This window comes from Haematobia irritans, chromosome 1 (genome assembly GCF_050003625.1).
Source record: "Haematobia irritans isolate KBUSLIRL chromosome 1, ASM5000362v1, whole genome shotgun sequence".
Classification (NCBI taxonomy): domain Eukaryota; kingdom Metazoa; phylum Arthropoda; class Insecta; order Diptera; family Muscidae; genus Haematobia; species Haematobia irritans.
This window is the reverse complement of record NC_134397.1, coordinates 39,514,662-39,531,143: the sequence shown is the minus strand read 5'-3', so window position 1 is coordinate 39,531,143 and position 16,482 is coordinate 39,514,662. Positions and strand designations below refer to the sequence as shown.

Genomic DNA, 16,482 nt, shown 5'->3' with positions numbered 1-16,482 from the left:
GAAAAATGTAATTGCTAATTATGGCAAATAAAACAAAATTTTAATAAATAAAAAATATATATACTTAAATAAAAAAAACGCAGGAAAATGTTAATGTTTACTTCATATAAAAAAATTAGAAAAATCAAGAAAACAAAAGAAAAAATTATTTAAAATTAAAAAAAAAAAAAACAGGAAAATTCTACAGAACAGAAGACATGCAACAGAAACCAAAGCCCAAGAAAACAAAACACCGTACATATATATAAATAACTTTTTTGCTTAGAACACAAGAACAAAGACCCATTTAATTAACATTGCATAGCCACGTATATACATATATATAATACAAAACAATAAAACAAAAAAAAAAAAACTACAAACAAATATACATATTTTAATTGTAAAACAAATGTGTAAGAATTTCTTTAACTTCTCCTACATCCTCTATTAACAATTTCTTCGGTTTCTTTGAAAACGAAAAAATAACCCTAAAAAAAATATAATAAAAACAAAAAACAAAGTTCATGGTATTTAGCGTTCATTGCAAAATTTAATTGAATATAAAAACAAAAGAAAATATTTAATAAAAAACAAAAACAAAAAAAATCAATAAAATAACATCCTTATACATATAACATTATAATAAATAATTATTACGTATTATAATTGTCATTTTAATTAAAACCTAAACCGAAAAAAGATCAACAAATGGAAGAAAAAAAAGACAAATTTATTTAAATTAATTGAAAAGAATATAGATAAATAAAATTCAAAAACAAAATCAATTCGACGTTGTTTTTTTTTTTCTTTCGAATCGGGATTAGGGATATAATCAAGTAAATATGGTCAAAAGTTTAAGCACACAGAAAAAATATCACCAAAAATTAAAAAAAAAATATTCAATTAAAAATTTAATTGGTTCAACAAATTTTTTAATTGAGACCAAAATAAATCACAAAAATTGATTGTATCAATAAATTGTTTAATTGGAACAATTAATTTTGCCGACACGGAAGTCTCACCATGGGAATAGTAGGTCTGAACCTCTCATTATGGGAACTATGGGATCGAAGGTCTCCAAATAGGAACTGTAGGCCTGAAGTTCTCAGTATGGAAGTTGAAGGTCCTAAGGTCTCAGTATAAGAAATGTTGGCCTGATTTTCTTACAATGGAAAGTGTAAGACGAAGGTTTCAAACTGTCGGCTCGAAGGTTTCAAACTGTGAACTTGAAGATTTTACTATGGGACCTAAAGTCTCTGAAGGTCTCATTATGGGAACTATGGGATCGAAGGTCTCCAAATAGGAACTGTAGACCTGAAGTTCTCAGTATGGAAGCTATAGGTCCTAAGGTCTCAGTATAGGAAATGTTGGCCTGATTTTCTTACAATGGAAAGTGTAGGACGAAGGTTTCAAACTGTCGGCTCGAAGGTTTCAAACTGTGACCTTGAAGATTTTACTATGGGACCTAAATTCTCTGAAAGTCTCATTATGGGTACTATAAATCCGAAGGTCTCAAAATAGGAACTGTAGGCCTGAAGTTCTCAGTATGGAAGCTGTAGGTCCTAAGGTCTCAGTATAGGAAATGTTGGCCTGATTTTCTTTTTATGGAAACTGTAGGACGAAGGTTTCAAACTGTCGGCTCGAAGGTTTCAAACTGTGATCTTGAAGATCTTACTAAGGGAATTAAAGACTTGAAGGTTTCAGTATGAGAACTGCAGGCCTGAAGGCCTCAGCATGGAATCCGTAGCATCAATGTTCTCTCGTATGAGACCTATAGGAAGGTTTCAGTATGACAGCTACAGGCATGACGTGGGGAAACTATAGTTTCGAAGGTCACAATTTGAAAAATGTAGACTTGAAGGTCTCAGTGTGGGATAATTTGCAAAGTCTCTGTACGAGAAACGTAGGTCGGAACTGTGGGACACGTAGGATCGAAGGTCTCAATATGGAAACATCGGGATCGAAGACATCTGTGTGCGTGTTGTAGCGTCCCAAGTTTGAGTATGGAAAATGTGGATAGATCCAAAAGACTCAGTAGGGCAATTTGGTTTCGAAATTCTCAGTATGAGAAATGTAGGTCGGAACTATAAGACGTATAGGGCCGAAGGTCTCAATATGGGGATACAGGAACGAAGACCGCAGCGTAGGAGTTGTAGTGACGCAAGTCTGAGTATGGAAAATGTAGGTGTTAAAATGGTGTCTCAGCATGGGCACTGTCGAAGATCTTAAGATGAGAATTTTAGGCCTGAAGATCTCAGTACGGAAGCTAAGGTCTCAACATAGTCTCAGTATGGCAACTAAAGGTAGATCAATAGTCTCCCTCAGCGTGGGAGCTGTAGGGTCGCAAGTCCGAGTATGGAAAATGTAGGTTTTAAGGTGTCAAAATGGGAACTGTATGCCTAAAGATCTTTGTATACGAACTGTTGGACAGAAGATCCCTGTATGAGATCTATACGCCTGAAGTTCTCCGTGTAAGAACGGTCGGGCCGGCGGCATGGATCCATGTTCTCTCGTATGAGACCGATAGGAAGGTTTCAGTATGACAGCTACAGGCATGACGTGGGGAATCTATAGTTTCGAAGGTCACAATTTGAAAAATGTAGACTTGAAGGTCTCAGTGTGGGGTAATTTGGTTTGCAAAGTCTCTGTACGAGAAACGTTGGTCGGAACTGTTGGACACGTAGGATCGAAGGTCTCAATATGGAAACATCGGGATCGAAGACATCTGTGTGCGTGTTATAGCGTCCCAAGTTTGAGTATGGAAAATGTGGATAGATCCAAAAGACTCAGTAGGGTAATTTGGTTTCGAAATTCTCAGTATGAGAAATGTAGGTCGGAACTATAAGACGTATAGGACCGAAGGTCTCAAGATGGAGATACTGGAATGAAGACCGCATCGTGGGAGTTGTAGTGACGCAGTTGTAGTGAGTATGGAAAATGTAGGTGTTAAAATGGTGTCTCAGCATGGGCACTGTCGAAGATCTTAAGATGAGAATTTTAGGCCTGAAGATCTCAGTACGGAAGCTAAGGTCTCAACATAGTCTCAGTATGGCAACTAAAGGTAGATCAATAGTCTCGAAGGTCTCTATTTGAAATGCGAAGGTCTCAGTATGAGAAACGTAGGTTAGGTTAAAGTGGCAGTCCGATTAAGTTTCAGGCTCACTAGACTATTCAGTCTGTCGAACGCAGTTTAGTCTCTTTGTATCTGAACCGAAATTCCATTAAATTTGTCGATTGAATTGAATTGTAATGAATTTAAATTGTAATGAAATGAATTGTATTGAATTGAATTGTATTGAATTACTTCTAGTTTGTAAAGCAATGAATTAAGAACAATACAACACTGAATTAAGAATTTGTAATGACGATTGGCAACTCCTTTTATCTTTTTTATCCGCTCTTAATTTATAAGAGGGTTCCTGTCATGTAACACAGGAAATCTCCTTCTTCTTGCCGCTTGACTGTCAACCAGAACACATCGTTGCCTCTCGTCTCATCTCTCCCGTATATCATTCTCAATAAATGTAAGTGACACGAACTCCCACCTTTTTCATTTTGGGTTGCCGGGAATATTTTGGTTAAAGCAATTTGGGAATTTTCTAGTGTTCCCATCATTCATTTATTTTCGCTATTGGAACCTAAGTTCCACTCAACAACAAAGCACTGGTATTTTGCATGAACCTAAGTTCCTCGTCATTGCAAATATTCAGTGTCTTTACGAACCTTAGTTCACCATTAAACATCGCCAAAAGGTATAAAATATACCGATAAGTATATTCTTCATGGTCCTTCGAACCTCTCTTGAAATCATCTAATGATTGATGCAGTCCTCTAATTAATTAAAATAATTCAAATTATTTTACCTGTTCTATTTTCCCGACAATGTTGAATGATCACCCAAAATTGGTAGTGGCAACGTTTTTTTATCTATTGTGAATGAATATTTGTAAGTGTCATATAAAATAACTATTATTGATATTTTCAATGTTGGCAGCATTGCGGAAAAAATTTAATTAAAGTTTCGACGGCAGCATTGCACACCAGTTATTGTAAAGTAAGTAATAAATTCGACGAGATAATTAAAATAATCTACGAGTGTGTACATGGTAAGGCGTAGTTCAGGGAAGTTCTTGCGCCGGCAATTTGCTGTAGTCTTTGTTTTACGATAATTGGGGACATTTCGGTAGTGAATAGTACATAACCCCCATTTTGTGTTTTTGTCTTCCTCGCGTGGTGCAGCGAAAAAGTGTCCCTCAATTGGAAACATAAGTTTTCATATTCTTGCAGCCGTTTTACAATCTGCAGCGCAGTCACAGACATTCCTGAGCTCAACGGTGGCAAGGAACAAGAAGTAGCCAACAAGTAAAGTCCAAGTGTGTGGTAATCAACGACATGCGAAGGCAGAAATGAAATTAGCAACATTGTAGTGGTTTCACAACAAATTCTGCGACGCATAACACGGCATCGACGAATTGCAACCAATAAACACCCAGAGGTAGAATTCGGTCGGCGTAATCAAAACCATCATCAGCATCTGCACCACCAGACAGTCACAAAAGCTAGATGTCATGCTCTTTGTCAGCACCACCAGTTAAGAAAAATAAAAGCCAAAGACACTCGAATGTCTCATATGGTTTGTGTTGCGGACTTCCACCAAGGGTATAGGTATTTCCACGAGTTCACCCCGAGTAAAATTCCTTATTACACGTAAGCGTGACTACTAACTCAGGTTTTAGCCGGTAAAAATCCAGATAAGTTAGTAAAAGCAAAAAAAAAAGTAACGCTCTGTTGCATATGCATGGTTTAAAAGATAACAAAAAGGAAACAACCAGCCATTACCTATAACTAATAAATGTTTTTTTTCAGATGTGAACATAATACAAATAAAGACACCAGTCATATCTTTGTACAACACGAACAAATTCCAAACGGCAGCGTAGCAGCAAAGAGTGCTGTTTTTTATTGGTTTATGGAAAAGTACATATGCATTTTATGTTCGCTGCATCGCTGAAAAATCTGCTAGTGGTGACTTCTCAACGTCGACGCAGTCGTACATCAGTCACAGACCAACGTCCAAGTATCATCTCCACAAATCACACAGCCTATGTCTACAACTTGTTACCCATACCACATACATCAACAGTATCAGCTTACGACGCAGTCACCGTTGCACCAGACATCAAACATTTGAACTAAAGCCAACGAGAGGTGCCACCGTCAGCCACTTGGGCAAATTTTTCTTGTTGGATTATTTTTGTTTGGAACACATTGTTTTGGATCGCAGCAACACCAATCGTGAACACTTTCCATTCAACGGCAGCGACACGAAGTAATCCCGACAAGCGAGGCAACATCAAACAATCGAGGCAATCAAAGTTTGTACAAATACTCAGGAGTGCTGTAAGTCAACGTCCATTTTTTTACAAAGTAGTTTTTTGTGTTTTCGTTACAACAACTGAGTGGTTATATTTCATCGAATGCTCCTAAGAGTATACTACAATTTTTTCTCACATCGTAAATTAAATAAAAAGAAGCTCCTAAAACCTCACATCTGTTTGGCTTATTATAGAGAAATTGATTAAATGACCACGATAACGAAAACACATATAGACCACTGTAAAGGAGCAAATATGGAACATGTTGTTTTGTGATTTGATTGTATTATACTGAAGTTAAACGATTAAATATAAACTGGAGATAAGATAATCACTTGAAATACATGATTTTAAATACCTAGTTGATCCCACAATAAATTGTGTTGCGCTCCACACAGCCGTCTATACCACTAACAACGCTAGAAGACTGTAGCACTAACTTACATTTTTTTGATAATTTTTTTTACTCTCGACAACATACACTAAGTGAAACCGAGTAAGATATTGAATCTCACACATGAAGAAATAACCATACGGTCTTGTTGGGACGGTTATTGAGGTTTCGTTACCAGAAACCGCGAGTCGCACAGACTCCAGTTAAATCCATATATTAATGTTTGTGAATGAATTGAAATATTAAAATTTTATTCCAATCTCAATTATCGATAAGGTCGATAACCGAGTCGCACAGACTCCAGTTAAACCATATATTACTACTGAGTGAAATGATTTATTGAAATTTTATTCTAATATTGAATTATTAAAATTTTATTCCAATCTCAATTATCGATAACCGAGTCGCACAGACTCCAGTTAAATACATATATTACTACTGAGTGAAATGATTTATTGAAATTTTATTCTAATATTGAATTATTAAAATTTTATTCTAATCTCAATTATCGAGAAGGTCGATAACCGAGTCGCACAGACTCCAGTTAAATCCATATATTACTTCTGAGTGAATTGATTTATTGAAATTTTATTCTAATATTGAATTATTAAAATTTTATTCCAATCTCAAATATCGATAAGGTCGATAACCGAGTCGCACAGAGTCCAGTTAAAACCATATATTACTACTGCTGAGTGAATTGATTTACTGAAATTTTATTCTAGTATTGAATTATTGAAATTTTATTCCAATCTCAAATATCGATAAGGTCGATAACCGAGTCGCACAGACTCCGGTTAAAACCATATATTACTACTGCTGAGTGAATTGATTTATTGAAATTTTATTCTAATATTGAATTATTGAAACTTTATTCTAATCTCAATTGTCGATAAGGTCGATAACCGAGTCGCACCGACTCCAGTTAAAACCATATATTACTACTGCTGAGTGAATTGATTTATTGAAATTTTATTCTAATATTGAATTATTGAAACTTTATTCTAATCTCAATTGTCGATAAGGTCGATAACCGAGTCGCACCGACTCCAGTTAAAACCATATATTACTACTGCTGAGTGAATTGATTTATTGAAATTTTATTCTTATATTGAATTATTGAAACTTTATTCTAATCTCAATTGTCGATAAGGTCGATAACCGAGTCGCACCGACTCCAGTTAAATCCATACATTACTACTGCTGAGTGAGTTGATTTATTGAAATTTTATTCTAATATTGAATTATTGAAACTTTATTCTAATCTCAATTGTCGATAAGGTCGATAACCGAGTCGCACAGACTACAGTTGAATCCATATATTGCTACTTCTGAGTGAATTGATTTAGTGAAAATTGCTAATTCAGTCATAGGTGGAGATCTGCTCATGAGATAACACCGTGTAAATTTTAGTGTACAGCAATTCACTATACAGAATAGGACAATTTTCTGTGATTAAGGAAAAAGGCGAATCTACTCTCGAGTGTTTACGTGTGAAAGATTTAGCTGTGTGCTACCTAACTGAACATTGCTCGCTATAAACCAACCTGGATTAAATCCTGGGGTCTGGTTCAACCTTGAGGCTTGTGTCATGGTTTCAGATGGTTTCCGAGGTTGAAAAATAGACTCAAAGGCGGACCTGTGGTCCTCTTCTAGGTTGTCAGCTCAAGTGGATGTATCATTTCGGTAGTTTGCATCAAAATCAATCCTCGATAACACCGTATTTGATGTGCCCAACGTTCATAAATTTTCCAATATTAGAAGATTGTTTCACTTACTCTCGGATCAGTGCGTTTCAATCGCAGAATTTAATTTAGTTACAAGTTGCTGTATTGCGCCAAAGTTCTCCTTCCCATAAAATAATTATTCTCTTTATGATATCATAATCAGCTCCCGAAAGAATTGATTTCTGTTTTTACAAGTAGTACTCATATTTCCTATTAATGCCAGCAATCTCAATTGTTTCCAGTGAAACTAAAACATATATTGGCTTATTGTCAAAACATTTTTTTTCTCAAGACTACATAAGATATTTATCGTCACCTACTGAATTGGTTCCGATAACCACAATTGTTTCCAGTGAAACTAAAACATATATTGGCTTATTGTCAAGACATTTTTTTTCTCAAGACTACATACGATATTTATCGTTACCTACTGAGGTGGTTTCGATAACCTCAATTGTTTCCAGTGAAACTGAAACTTTTATATGCTTAGTATCGAGACGAGTTTTTACTCGGGATTACACAACATATTTTATCATTGCCTATTGAATTTGTTCGGATAATCTCAATTGTTTCTCGTGAAACAAAAACTTTTGGAATATTTTACCGTTAACTGCTCAAAAATATTTTTCGTGTTGTTTCCTGTGGGACTATACGGAAAGTTGTTCTCTGTTATTAAAAAACACCCGATTACGGTGTATATAAGAAGTCTCTTTCCCAATATCGCGTTTCTCGTTTCTGGATATACTTTTGATGAATTTTCGTCTCATTCTCCAGAGTAAAGATTCTCATTCTCTTCGTTAGTGTTTAGTAAGTTCTCAGTTTGGTTATTTTTTTAAGGCTTTTGCGAATTCACTCGTTAAACCAGTTTTAATGTGTTTCATGAATTTGCATGAACTAATAATCTGAGTATTCTCATTATTACGTGTCGTGAATTTTAATTCCACTCGTTTCATTGTTTTGGGTTTTCATTGCTCCTTTTTTGTACTTCTCGTGCAAGATGGAAGAACTACAAAAGGAGTTTATTTTCCATTCGGATGATTTAGTAATGTTTTGCACAGGCTTCGAGGATATACCTTCTGATTACACTGAGTCCTCTTTGGAGGTGTTGAGACAGGATTTGAAGGAAAGGTGGTCATTGGTCCAGGAATTTTATAAGAAGGTATTCATGGTACCCGAAACTAAAATAGAAAAGTCATTCAAGGAGGCGGCTTTGGAAAAGTATGGAAATTGTACGAAAAGTTTCCATAAGCTCATGACAAGGATCTTGGAATTTCAAAAAACTTTCGTTTCACCTCCCAACCCATCAAAGGTACCTGTGCTCTTAGAATCTTCCGATTCTAACTTTTGTTCTCTGAAAGTCCCTCCCTGTGACACCGAGAATTTTCACGGTGGATACGAAGAATGGCCTTCGTTTAGGGACATGTTTACTGCAGTCTACATTAACCACCCGAAGCTTACTGATGTTCAGAAGTTGTATCATCTTCGTCTGAAGGTTAAAGGACAGGCGGCAGCTATTGTTAGGAAGTATACGCTATGTGGAGATAATTTCCCGATAGCCTGGGAGGCATTAAGATCTAGGTACGAAAATAAAAGGGTATTGGTTGATAATCAGTTGAAAATTCTCTTAAGTTTAAAAAATATCCACTCAGAAACAAGCGATTCATTACAGAAAATTCAAACTACTATCAACGATTGTCTGGCTGCCTTGAAGGCTCAAAATATTTCTACCAACGATTGGGACCCTATATTGGTATATTTGTGTTCGACTAAGTTGCCACACGAAACACTATCTCTCTGGGAACAATCCCTGAAATCGCATAAGGAGTTACCGACATGGTCTGAAATGGATTCATTCTTGGCTGATAGGTATGAAGTTGTGGAAAGGTTGGATAGGATTCACGGTTCTAAGACAAGCTCTCGAATATCAGCGGATGTAAATTCTTTCAATACTGGCACGGTACCTCAGGTTAAATGCAAATTTTGCGAGAATAATCATTGGCTCAAAAATTGTCAAAAATTTAAGGATCTGTCTCCAAACGATCGTTCACAGTTTGTCTCAGAGAATAATATGTGTCTTAATTGCTTATCTGATAAACATTCAAGGAAGGAATGTAAAAGTAAAATGGGTTGTTTGGTTTGTAAAAGAAACCACCATACGTTATTGCATTTTCCAAATGCTAAGCCGAAAGGAATCACTAGGTCCAACATTACTAATTGCCAGGTGTCGACTAGTTCACAGGAACAGGCTTCTCTTCAGGGACATTCCGATGAAAGTACGTCCAACTCGGGTAATATGGAAAATGATAACATTCAAAGGACTACTTCTCATTTTTCTTCTCAGAAAACAGAAGACTGCGAGAATACACTCTTGCCTACTGCCGTTGTTATTATACGCCATCGGGGTGATACATTTAAGGCAAGGGCTTTCCTCGATCAGGGCTCAGAAAAATCGTTTATATCTAAAGGTTTACAACAGAAGTTGATGCTCCCTACTGAAACAAGGAAGTTTGAAATCAGAGGACTAGGTGGTCAAGTAGTTGCGAATTCTAATTCTTTGTGTGCTCTATCTTTGTTTTCCGAGTCGCATGATAAGGTGATTGACATTAAAACTATAGTGGTTCCGAGAATAACACGTCTTTTACCAGGTTTTTCTATTCCGAAACCAACGAATTTTGCCGATTTGAACGGGCTAGAATTAGCCGATCCCAACTTTTTCTCTCCGGGCCACGTAGATTTACTTTTGGGAAGTAATGTGATTCCTCATCTACTGCTGGAAGGGGTCAAAAGCATATGTGGTTCCCTGGTGGCTCAGTCCACTATATTTGGGTGGGTGATCAGTGGTCCAATATCAGTTTGTACGGTTTCGTCATTTTCTCTACAGACTACAGAGGTCTCGAACGACATGTTAAGTCGACAGCTTAAACAATTTTGGGATCAAGAGGAGCTTACATCTGAAGTTTGCTCTACCGCAGATGATCAATATTGTGAGGATCTTTTCACTAGAACCACTTTTCGTGATTCTGAAGGGCGCTATGTTGTTCGACTTCCTTTCAAGGAGGATTTTCATAGTCATTCGCCACTTGGTTCTTCCAGGCAGATGGCTTTGGGTCAATACATTAGAATGGAGAAATCTACGTCGAAAAATCCCGAAATAGCTCTCAAATATAATAATGTCCTTAATGAATATTTGACTTTGAAACATATGTCGGACACATCACCTAGGGAAATCTCTTCAAATGGCTCGTTTTATTCTTTCTATTTGCCACATCATGCTGTTATTAAGCCTGAACGGCGAAGCACTAAGGTCAGAGTAGTATTTAACGCCTCGAAGCGTACAGAGTCTGGTAGATCACTAAATGACGTTTTGCATGTTGGTCCCACTCTCCAATTGGATTTGACAACAATAATTCTTAGATGGCGTCTCTATAAATATGTTTTTTGCGGTGATATTGAGAAAATGTATCGTCAGATTCTAGTACACAAAGACGATATTCAATATCAACGAATATTGTTCAGGCCGTCCCCAGGCTCAATGATAACAGATTATACTCTCAACACTGTAACCTTCGGGGTAAATTGCGCTCCTTATCTGGCTATAAGAACATTGATTCAACTAGCACGCGACTCCCGTTCGAAATTTCCGCTAGCTTCTGATGTTCTTCTTAATGAAACATACGTTGATGACATATTATCTGGTGCTCACGACACCTCTACGGCAATTGAGTCTCTTTCTCAACTATTTGCTATGTTGAAGTCGGCAGGGTTTCCATTAAAGAAAGTTACCTCTAATTGTGCAGAAATTCTTGACTCTGTTCCCAAAGACAATATATTGGATTCTGATTTTTTAAAATTTTATGAAACAAGTGGTACAAAAACACTCGGAATTCAATGGAATGCTATGAGTGACACTTTTACATACCAAGTTGATTTGGCTCCCACTGAGGATTCAGTAACTAAGCGGCAAATTCTCTCTGCCGTTTCAAAACTGTTTGATCCTGTGGGATGGGTGGCACCAGTAATTGTACAAGCAAAGATATTGCTACAACAGTTGTGGATTGAAGGTACACAGTGGGATGAAGCTGTGAGACCTGCCACTTTTAGAAAATGGCAAACATTTTTGGAGAACATGAAACAAATATCTCTTATAAAAGTTCCCCGATGGGTGAAATTTTCTCCTTTTTACACTTCTCAAGTGCATGGGTTTTGTGATGCATCTGAGAGGGCTTATTGCGCCGCTGTATATTTACGAGTTGACTGTGGTGAAAGCATATACACGCAATTATTGATATCGAAAACAAAAGTAGCACCTATTGATCCCGTAAGCCTTCCGCGACTTGAGCTCTGTGGAGCAGTGTTGTTGTCTCGTTTAGCCAAGCATGTGCTTTCGAATCTAGGTTTTGAACAATCCCAACTCTTTTTATGGTGTGATTCATCCATTACTCTCGGTTGGCTGGGAAAGCCTCCTATTACATGGAAAACGTACGTTGCAAATCGTGTTGCAAAGGTAGTTCGAAATGTAGGAAATTGTCCATGGAGTCATGTTCGTTCAGCTGATAATCCGGCTGATCTGGGGTCCAGAGGCTGTAGCCCTGAAGATTTGTCAAATTGTTCTCTTTGGTGGAACGGACCAACTTGGCTTCAACGTCCCCCGGAGGAATGGCCTAAGCCTACAATTGTGTATGAAAGTCCACCTGAAATGCGACGGGTAGAGGTATTTCATACATGTGAGGAAGATGAAATACTAAAAAGATTTTCCAAATGGGATAGAGCCATTAGAGTGCTGGCATATGTATATCGTTTTCTCAAACGATCTCGACGAATGAAAACTTACATTTCAGTGTACATTACTCATGACGAATTTAGATATGTTAAACATAAATTAATTGTATTAACTCAACAAACATACTTCAATCGCGAATACACAGCACTTAGAAACTCGAAATCTCTGTCCAGGAAAAGTCCCCTTTTTCCTTTAAATCCATTTTTGGATGATAATGGAATTATTCGAGTTAGTGGGCGAATCACCCATGGTGATCTCAGATATAGTGAGAGTCATCCTATCATTATCCCAGTTCAATCTTGCTATGCTCAACTGTTAATTGAGTTTACTCATGTTCTATTGCTGCATGCAGAGAATAATCTCTTAATGAGAAGTCTACGTGAAGAATATTATATCTCAAGACTGCGCTCAGCAATCAAAAAATGCATTCGCAGATGCAAAACCTGTACACTTTATAAAAATAAGATCCAAACACAAATGATGGCTGCTCTTCCCCCAGAGCGGAGCTCCTTTTCGTTACCATTCACTTTTACGGGGCTAGATTTCGCTGGCCCATTTGCCGTAAAGACGTCAACTTTAAGAAATGCGATATATCAAAAAGGCTATGTATGTGTATTTGTATGTTTCAGCACGAGAGCCATTCATCTCGAACTTTGCTCAAGCCTTTCTGCAGATTCCTTTTTAGCAGCATTTACTAGGTTCGTAAGCCGAAGGGGTCTTCCCAACAAAGTCATGTCCGACAACGGTACGAACTTTATTGGTGCTGAGAGAAGGCTACAATATGAATTTCAACAATTTCATAAGGAAGTCGCTGATGACATATCAAAGAGGTATGCTTTTCAAAATTTCCAATGGGAATTTATCCCACCTAATGCACCGCATATCGGAGGATTATGGGAAGCCGGCGTTAAATCATTCAAAATCCACTTTAAAAAGATTGCTCAAAATACCAAATATACGTTTGAAGAATTGACAACTCTCCTAACTCGAATTGAAGCCGTTTTGAATTCCCGGCCATTATCCCCAATGACTGATGATCCTTTAGAATTGAATGCCTTAACGCCAGGTCATTTGCTACGAGGAGCTCCACTGGTAGCTATGCCCGAAATTGTTTCTGACAATTTACAGTTAAATGACAGATGGGAAAAACTAAAGTCTTTACAACATAAATTCGCAAGACGATGGAAAGATGAATATCTTAAGGAGCTTCAGAGAAGATACAAATGGCCCTCGCCTCGTGAGAATCTCAAAGTTGATCAGATGGTTGTTATTAGAGACGATCAACTTCCGCCTTGTGAATGGAAACTCGGGCGGATCACAAAAACCTTTCCAGGACGAGATGGATACGTAAGAGTAGCAGAAATTAGAACCTCTAGCGGAATTACTACCCGGGACATAACTCGACTAGTTCCTCTGCAATTTATCTCAAATTCCACCTCCACTCATTCATAAGCATTCTCATTTTTTTCTCATGAATTTCACCACAGCTATTTCTCATCCTCATGTCAAGCAGGACCACAGGGTGCTTGAAAACCCAATAATAATAAATTCTAACATGCGTTTTTTTTTTTTCTCTTTGGTTTTTCTTTTATTTTATTTCATAGGGCTCCTAGAAACCCAAAAATTCACCAATGCCAAATTTGCGAAAGATTCCACGCTTTACGGTTCTGTAGACGGTTTTTGGATATGGATATCGGCGAGAGACGTCGTGAAACGAGACGGCACGGATATTGCATGAATTGCCTTGCGAGATCACACAAATCTTATGAATGCCCTTCCGAAACAGCGTGCAAAAAATGTGGCGGAGAACATCACACCCTTCTTCACCTTCACCCCGTGGAACGGCTAACGTTGGACCAAATGGAAAGGGGTCGTGTTCCTGCTGATGTGTCACATCTTTTGGAAAGAGCAACTTCCGTCGGAGGCGTCCCCCATCGCGACATTTCCGTAGGCAACAGACGACGTTCTCCAGCTCGAAGACACGACAACGAGCATCAGCGAATCTTCCAGCGGCCAACGATTCCAGAACGCACACGTTGCTATGCTAACCATCGGCTCTCACAGCGTCATAATCGTGCTGACCGATGCGTCTTATCGCAGCGTAAACGGGATTCTCGTCAACTGGACATGGTGCACATTGCCCTCAAAACGCTACAACGTCTCACCCAGGCAATTGTATGAAGAATCTTGCCCATTATCTCGGTCAAGGCGGGGGAGGATGTCGAACGCAGTTTAGTCTCTTTGTATCTGAACCGAAATTCCATTAAATTTGTCGATTGAATTGAATTGTAATGAATTTAAATTGTAATGAAATGAATTGTATTGAATTGAATTGTATTGAATTACTTCTAGTTTGTAAAGCAATGAATTAAGAACAATACAACACTGAATTAAGAATTTGTAATGACGATTGGCAACTCCTTTTATCTTTTTTATCCGCTCTTAATTTATAAGAGGGTTCCTGTCATGTAACACAGGAAATCTCCTTCTTCTTGCCGCTTGACTGTCAACCAGAACACATCGTTGCCTCTCGTCTCATCTCTCCCGTATATCATTCTCAATAAATGTAAGTGACACGAACTCCCACCTTTTTCATTTTGGGTTGCCGGGAATATTTTGGTTAAAGCAATTTGGGAATTTTCTAGTGTTCCCATCATTCATTTATTTTCGCTATTGGAACCTAAGTTCCACTCAACAACAAAGCACTGGTATTTTGCATGAACCTAAGTTCCTCGTCATTGCAAATATTCAGTGTCTTTACGAACCTTAGTTCACCATTAAACATCGCCAAAAGGTATAAAATATACCGATAAGTATATTCTTCACAGTCCATTGTGATATGAAAAACGTAGGTCGGAACTATGAGACGCATAGGACCGAAGGTCTCAATATGCAGACACAGAAACTAAGACCTCAGCGTGGGAGCTGCAGGTTCGCAAGTCTGAGTATGGAAAATTTTGAAAACTGTACGCTCAGTATAAGAATATCTCAGGAGGATATATAGTTTCAAAGCTCTCAATTTGAGAAATGTAGACCCGAAGGTCTCAGTGGGGTAATTTGGTTTCGAAAGTCTCACTATGAGAAACGTAGGGTCGGGAGCCACCGTGGTGCAATGGTTAGCATGCCCGCCTTGCATACACAAGGTCGTGGGTTCGATTCCTGCTACGATCGAACACCAAAAAGTTTTTCAGCGGTGGATTATCCCACCTCAGTAATGCTGGTGACATTTCTGAGGGTTACAAAGCTTCTCTAAGTGGTTTCACTGCAATGTGGAACGCCGTTCGGACTCGGCTATAAAAAGGAGGTCCCTTGTCATTGAGCTTAACATGGAATCGGGCAGCACTCAGTGATAAGAGAGAAGTTCACCACTGTGGTATCACAATGGACTGAATAGTCTAAGTGAGCCTGATACATCGGGCTGCCACATAACCTATCCTATCCTATCCTAGGTCGGAACTATGAGACGCATAGAAATGAGGGTCTCAATATGGAGATACAGAAGACCTCAGTGTGGGAGCTGTAGGATCGCAAGTTTGAATATGGAAAATGGGACTGTAGAGTAGAAGATCTTAAGATGAGAACTTTAGGCTTGAAGATCTCAGTACGGAAACTGTAGTCTCAGTATCAGTATGGCAACTGTAGGTACATCTATAGTCTATATGCGAAAGTCCCACTATGAGAAACGTAGTACGCTCAGTATAAGAATATCTCAGGAAGATCTATAGTTTCGAAGCTCACAATTTGAGAAATGTAGACCCGAAGGTCTCAGTGGGGTAATTTGGTTTCGAAAGTCTCACTATGAGAAACGTAGGTCGGAACTATGAGACGCATAGAAATGAAGGTCTTAATATGGAGATACAGAAGACATCAGCGTGGGAGCAGTAGGATCGCAAGTTTGAATATGGAAAATGGGACTGTAGAGTAGAAGATCTTAAGATGAGAACTTTAGGCCTGAAGATCTCAGTACGGATACTGTAGTCTCAGTATCAGTATGGCAACTGAAGGCACATCTATAGTCTATATGTGAATGTTTCACTATGAGAAACGTAGGTTGGAATTATGAGAGGCATAGGACCGAAGTTCTCAATAATGAAACATAGTAATGAAGACCTCATCGTGCGAGCTGTAGTGTCGCTTGTTCGAGTATGGAAAATGTAGGTTTGAAGGTGTCAAAATGGGAAATGTATGCCTAAAGGTCTCTGTATACGAACTATTGGACAGAAG

At 38.0% G+C, this 16,482-nt stretch overlaps 2 protein-coding genes across 4 annotated transcripts; both read left to right on the top strand.

Moving 5' to 3' along the window:
* Positions 1-4,016: 4,016 nt before the first annotated feature.
* On the top strand, positions 4,017-14,838 carry LOC142220645 (uncharacterized). The gene is made up of 3 exons (XM_075289885.1): positions 4,017-4,036; positions 4,222-4,344; positions 13,863-14,838. The coding sequence occupies exon 3, from the start codon at positions 13,945-13,947 to the stop codon at positions 14,437-14,439; it is 495 nt and encodes a 164-aa protein (XP_075146000.1). The 5' UTR covers positions 4,017-4,036; positions 4,222-4,344; positions 13,863-13,944; the 3' UTR covers positions 14,440-14,838.
* LOC142220643 (uncharacterized) lies at positions 4,610-13,856 on the top strand. 3 transcript variants are annotated; one of them, XM_075289882.1, is made up of 2 exons: positions 4,610-4,737; positions 4,849-13,856. In XM_075289882.1, exon 2 carries the CDS (start codon positions 8,476-8,478, stop codon positions 13,708-13,710), a length of 5,235 nt encoding a protein of 1,744 aa, XP_075145997.1. In that variant the 5' UTR covers positions 4,610-4,737; positions 4,849-8,475; the 3' UTR covers positions 13,711-13,856. The 3 variants fall into 3 exon arrangements, with proteins under 3 accessions (XP_075145997.1, XP_075145999.1, XP_075145998.1); XM_075289884.1 differs by having other exon boundaries at positions 4,618-4,647; XM_075289883.1 differs by having other exon boundaries at positions 4,655-4,689.
* Positions 14,839-16,482: the final 1,644 nt, after the last annotated feature.

Coding starts and splice junctions, on each gene's coding strand:
- LOC142220643 (XM_075289882.1), top strand. CDS start 8,476: ATGGAAGAACTACAAAAGGAGTTTATTTTCCATTCGGATGATTTAGTA.
- LOC142220645 (XM_075289885.1), top strand. CDS start 13,945: ATGGATATCGGCGAGAGACGTCGTGAAACGAGACGGCACGGATATTGC.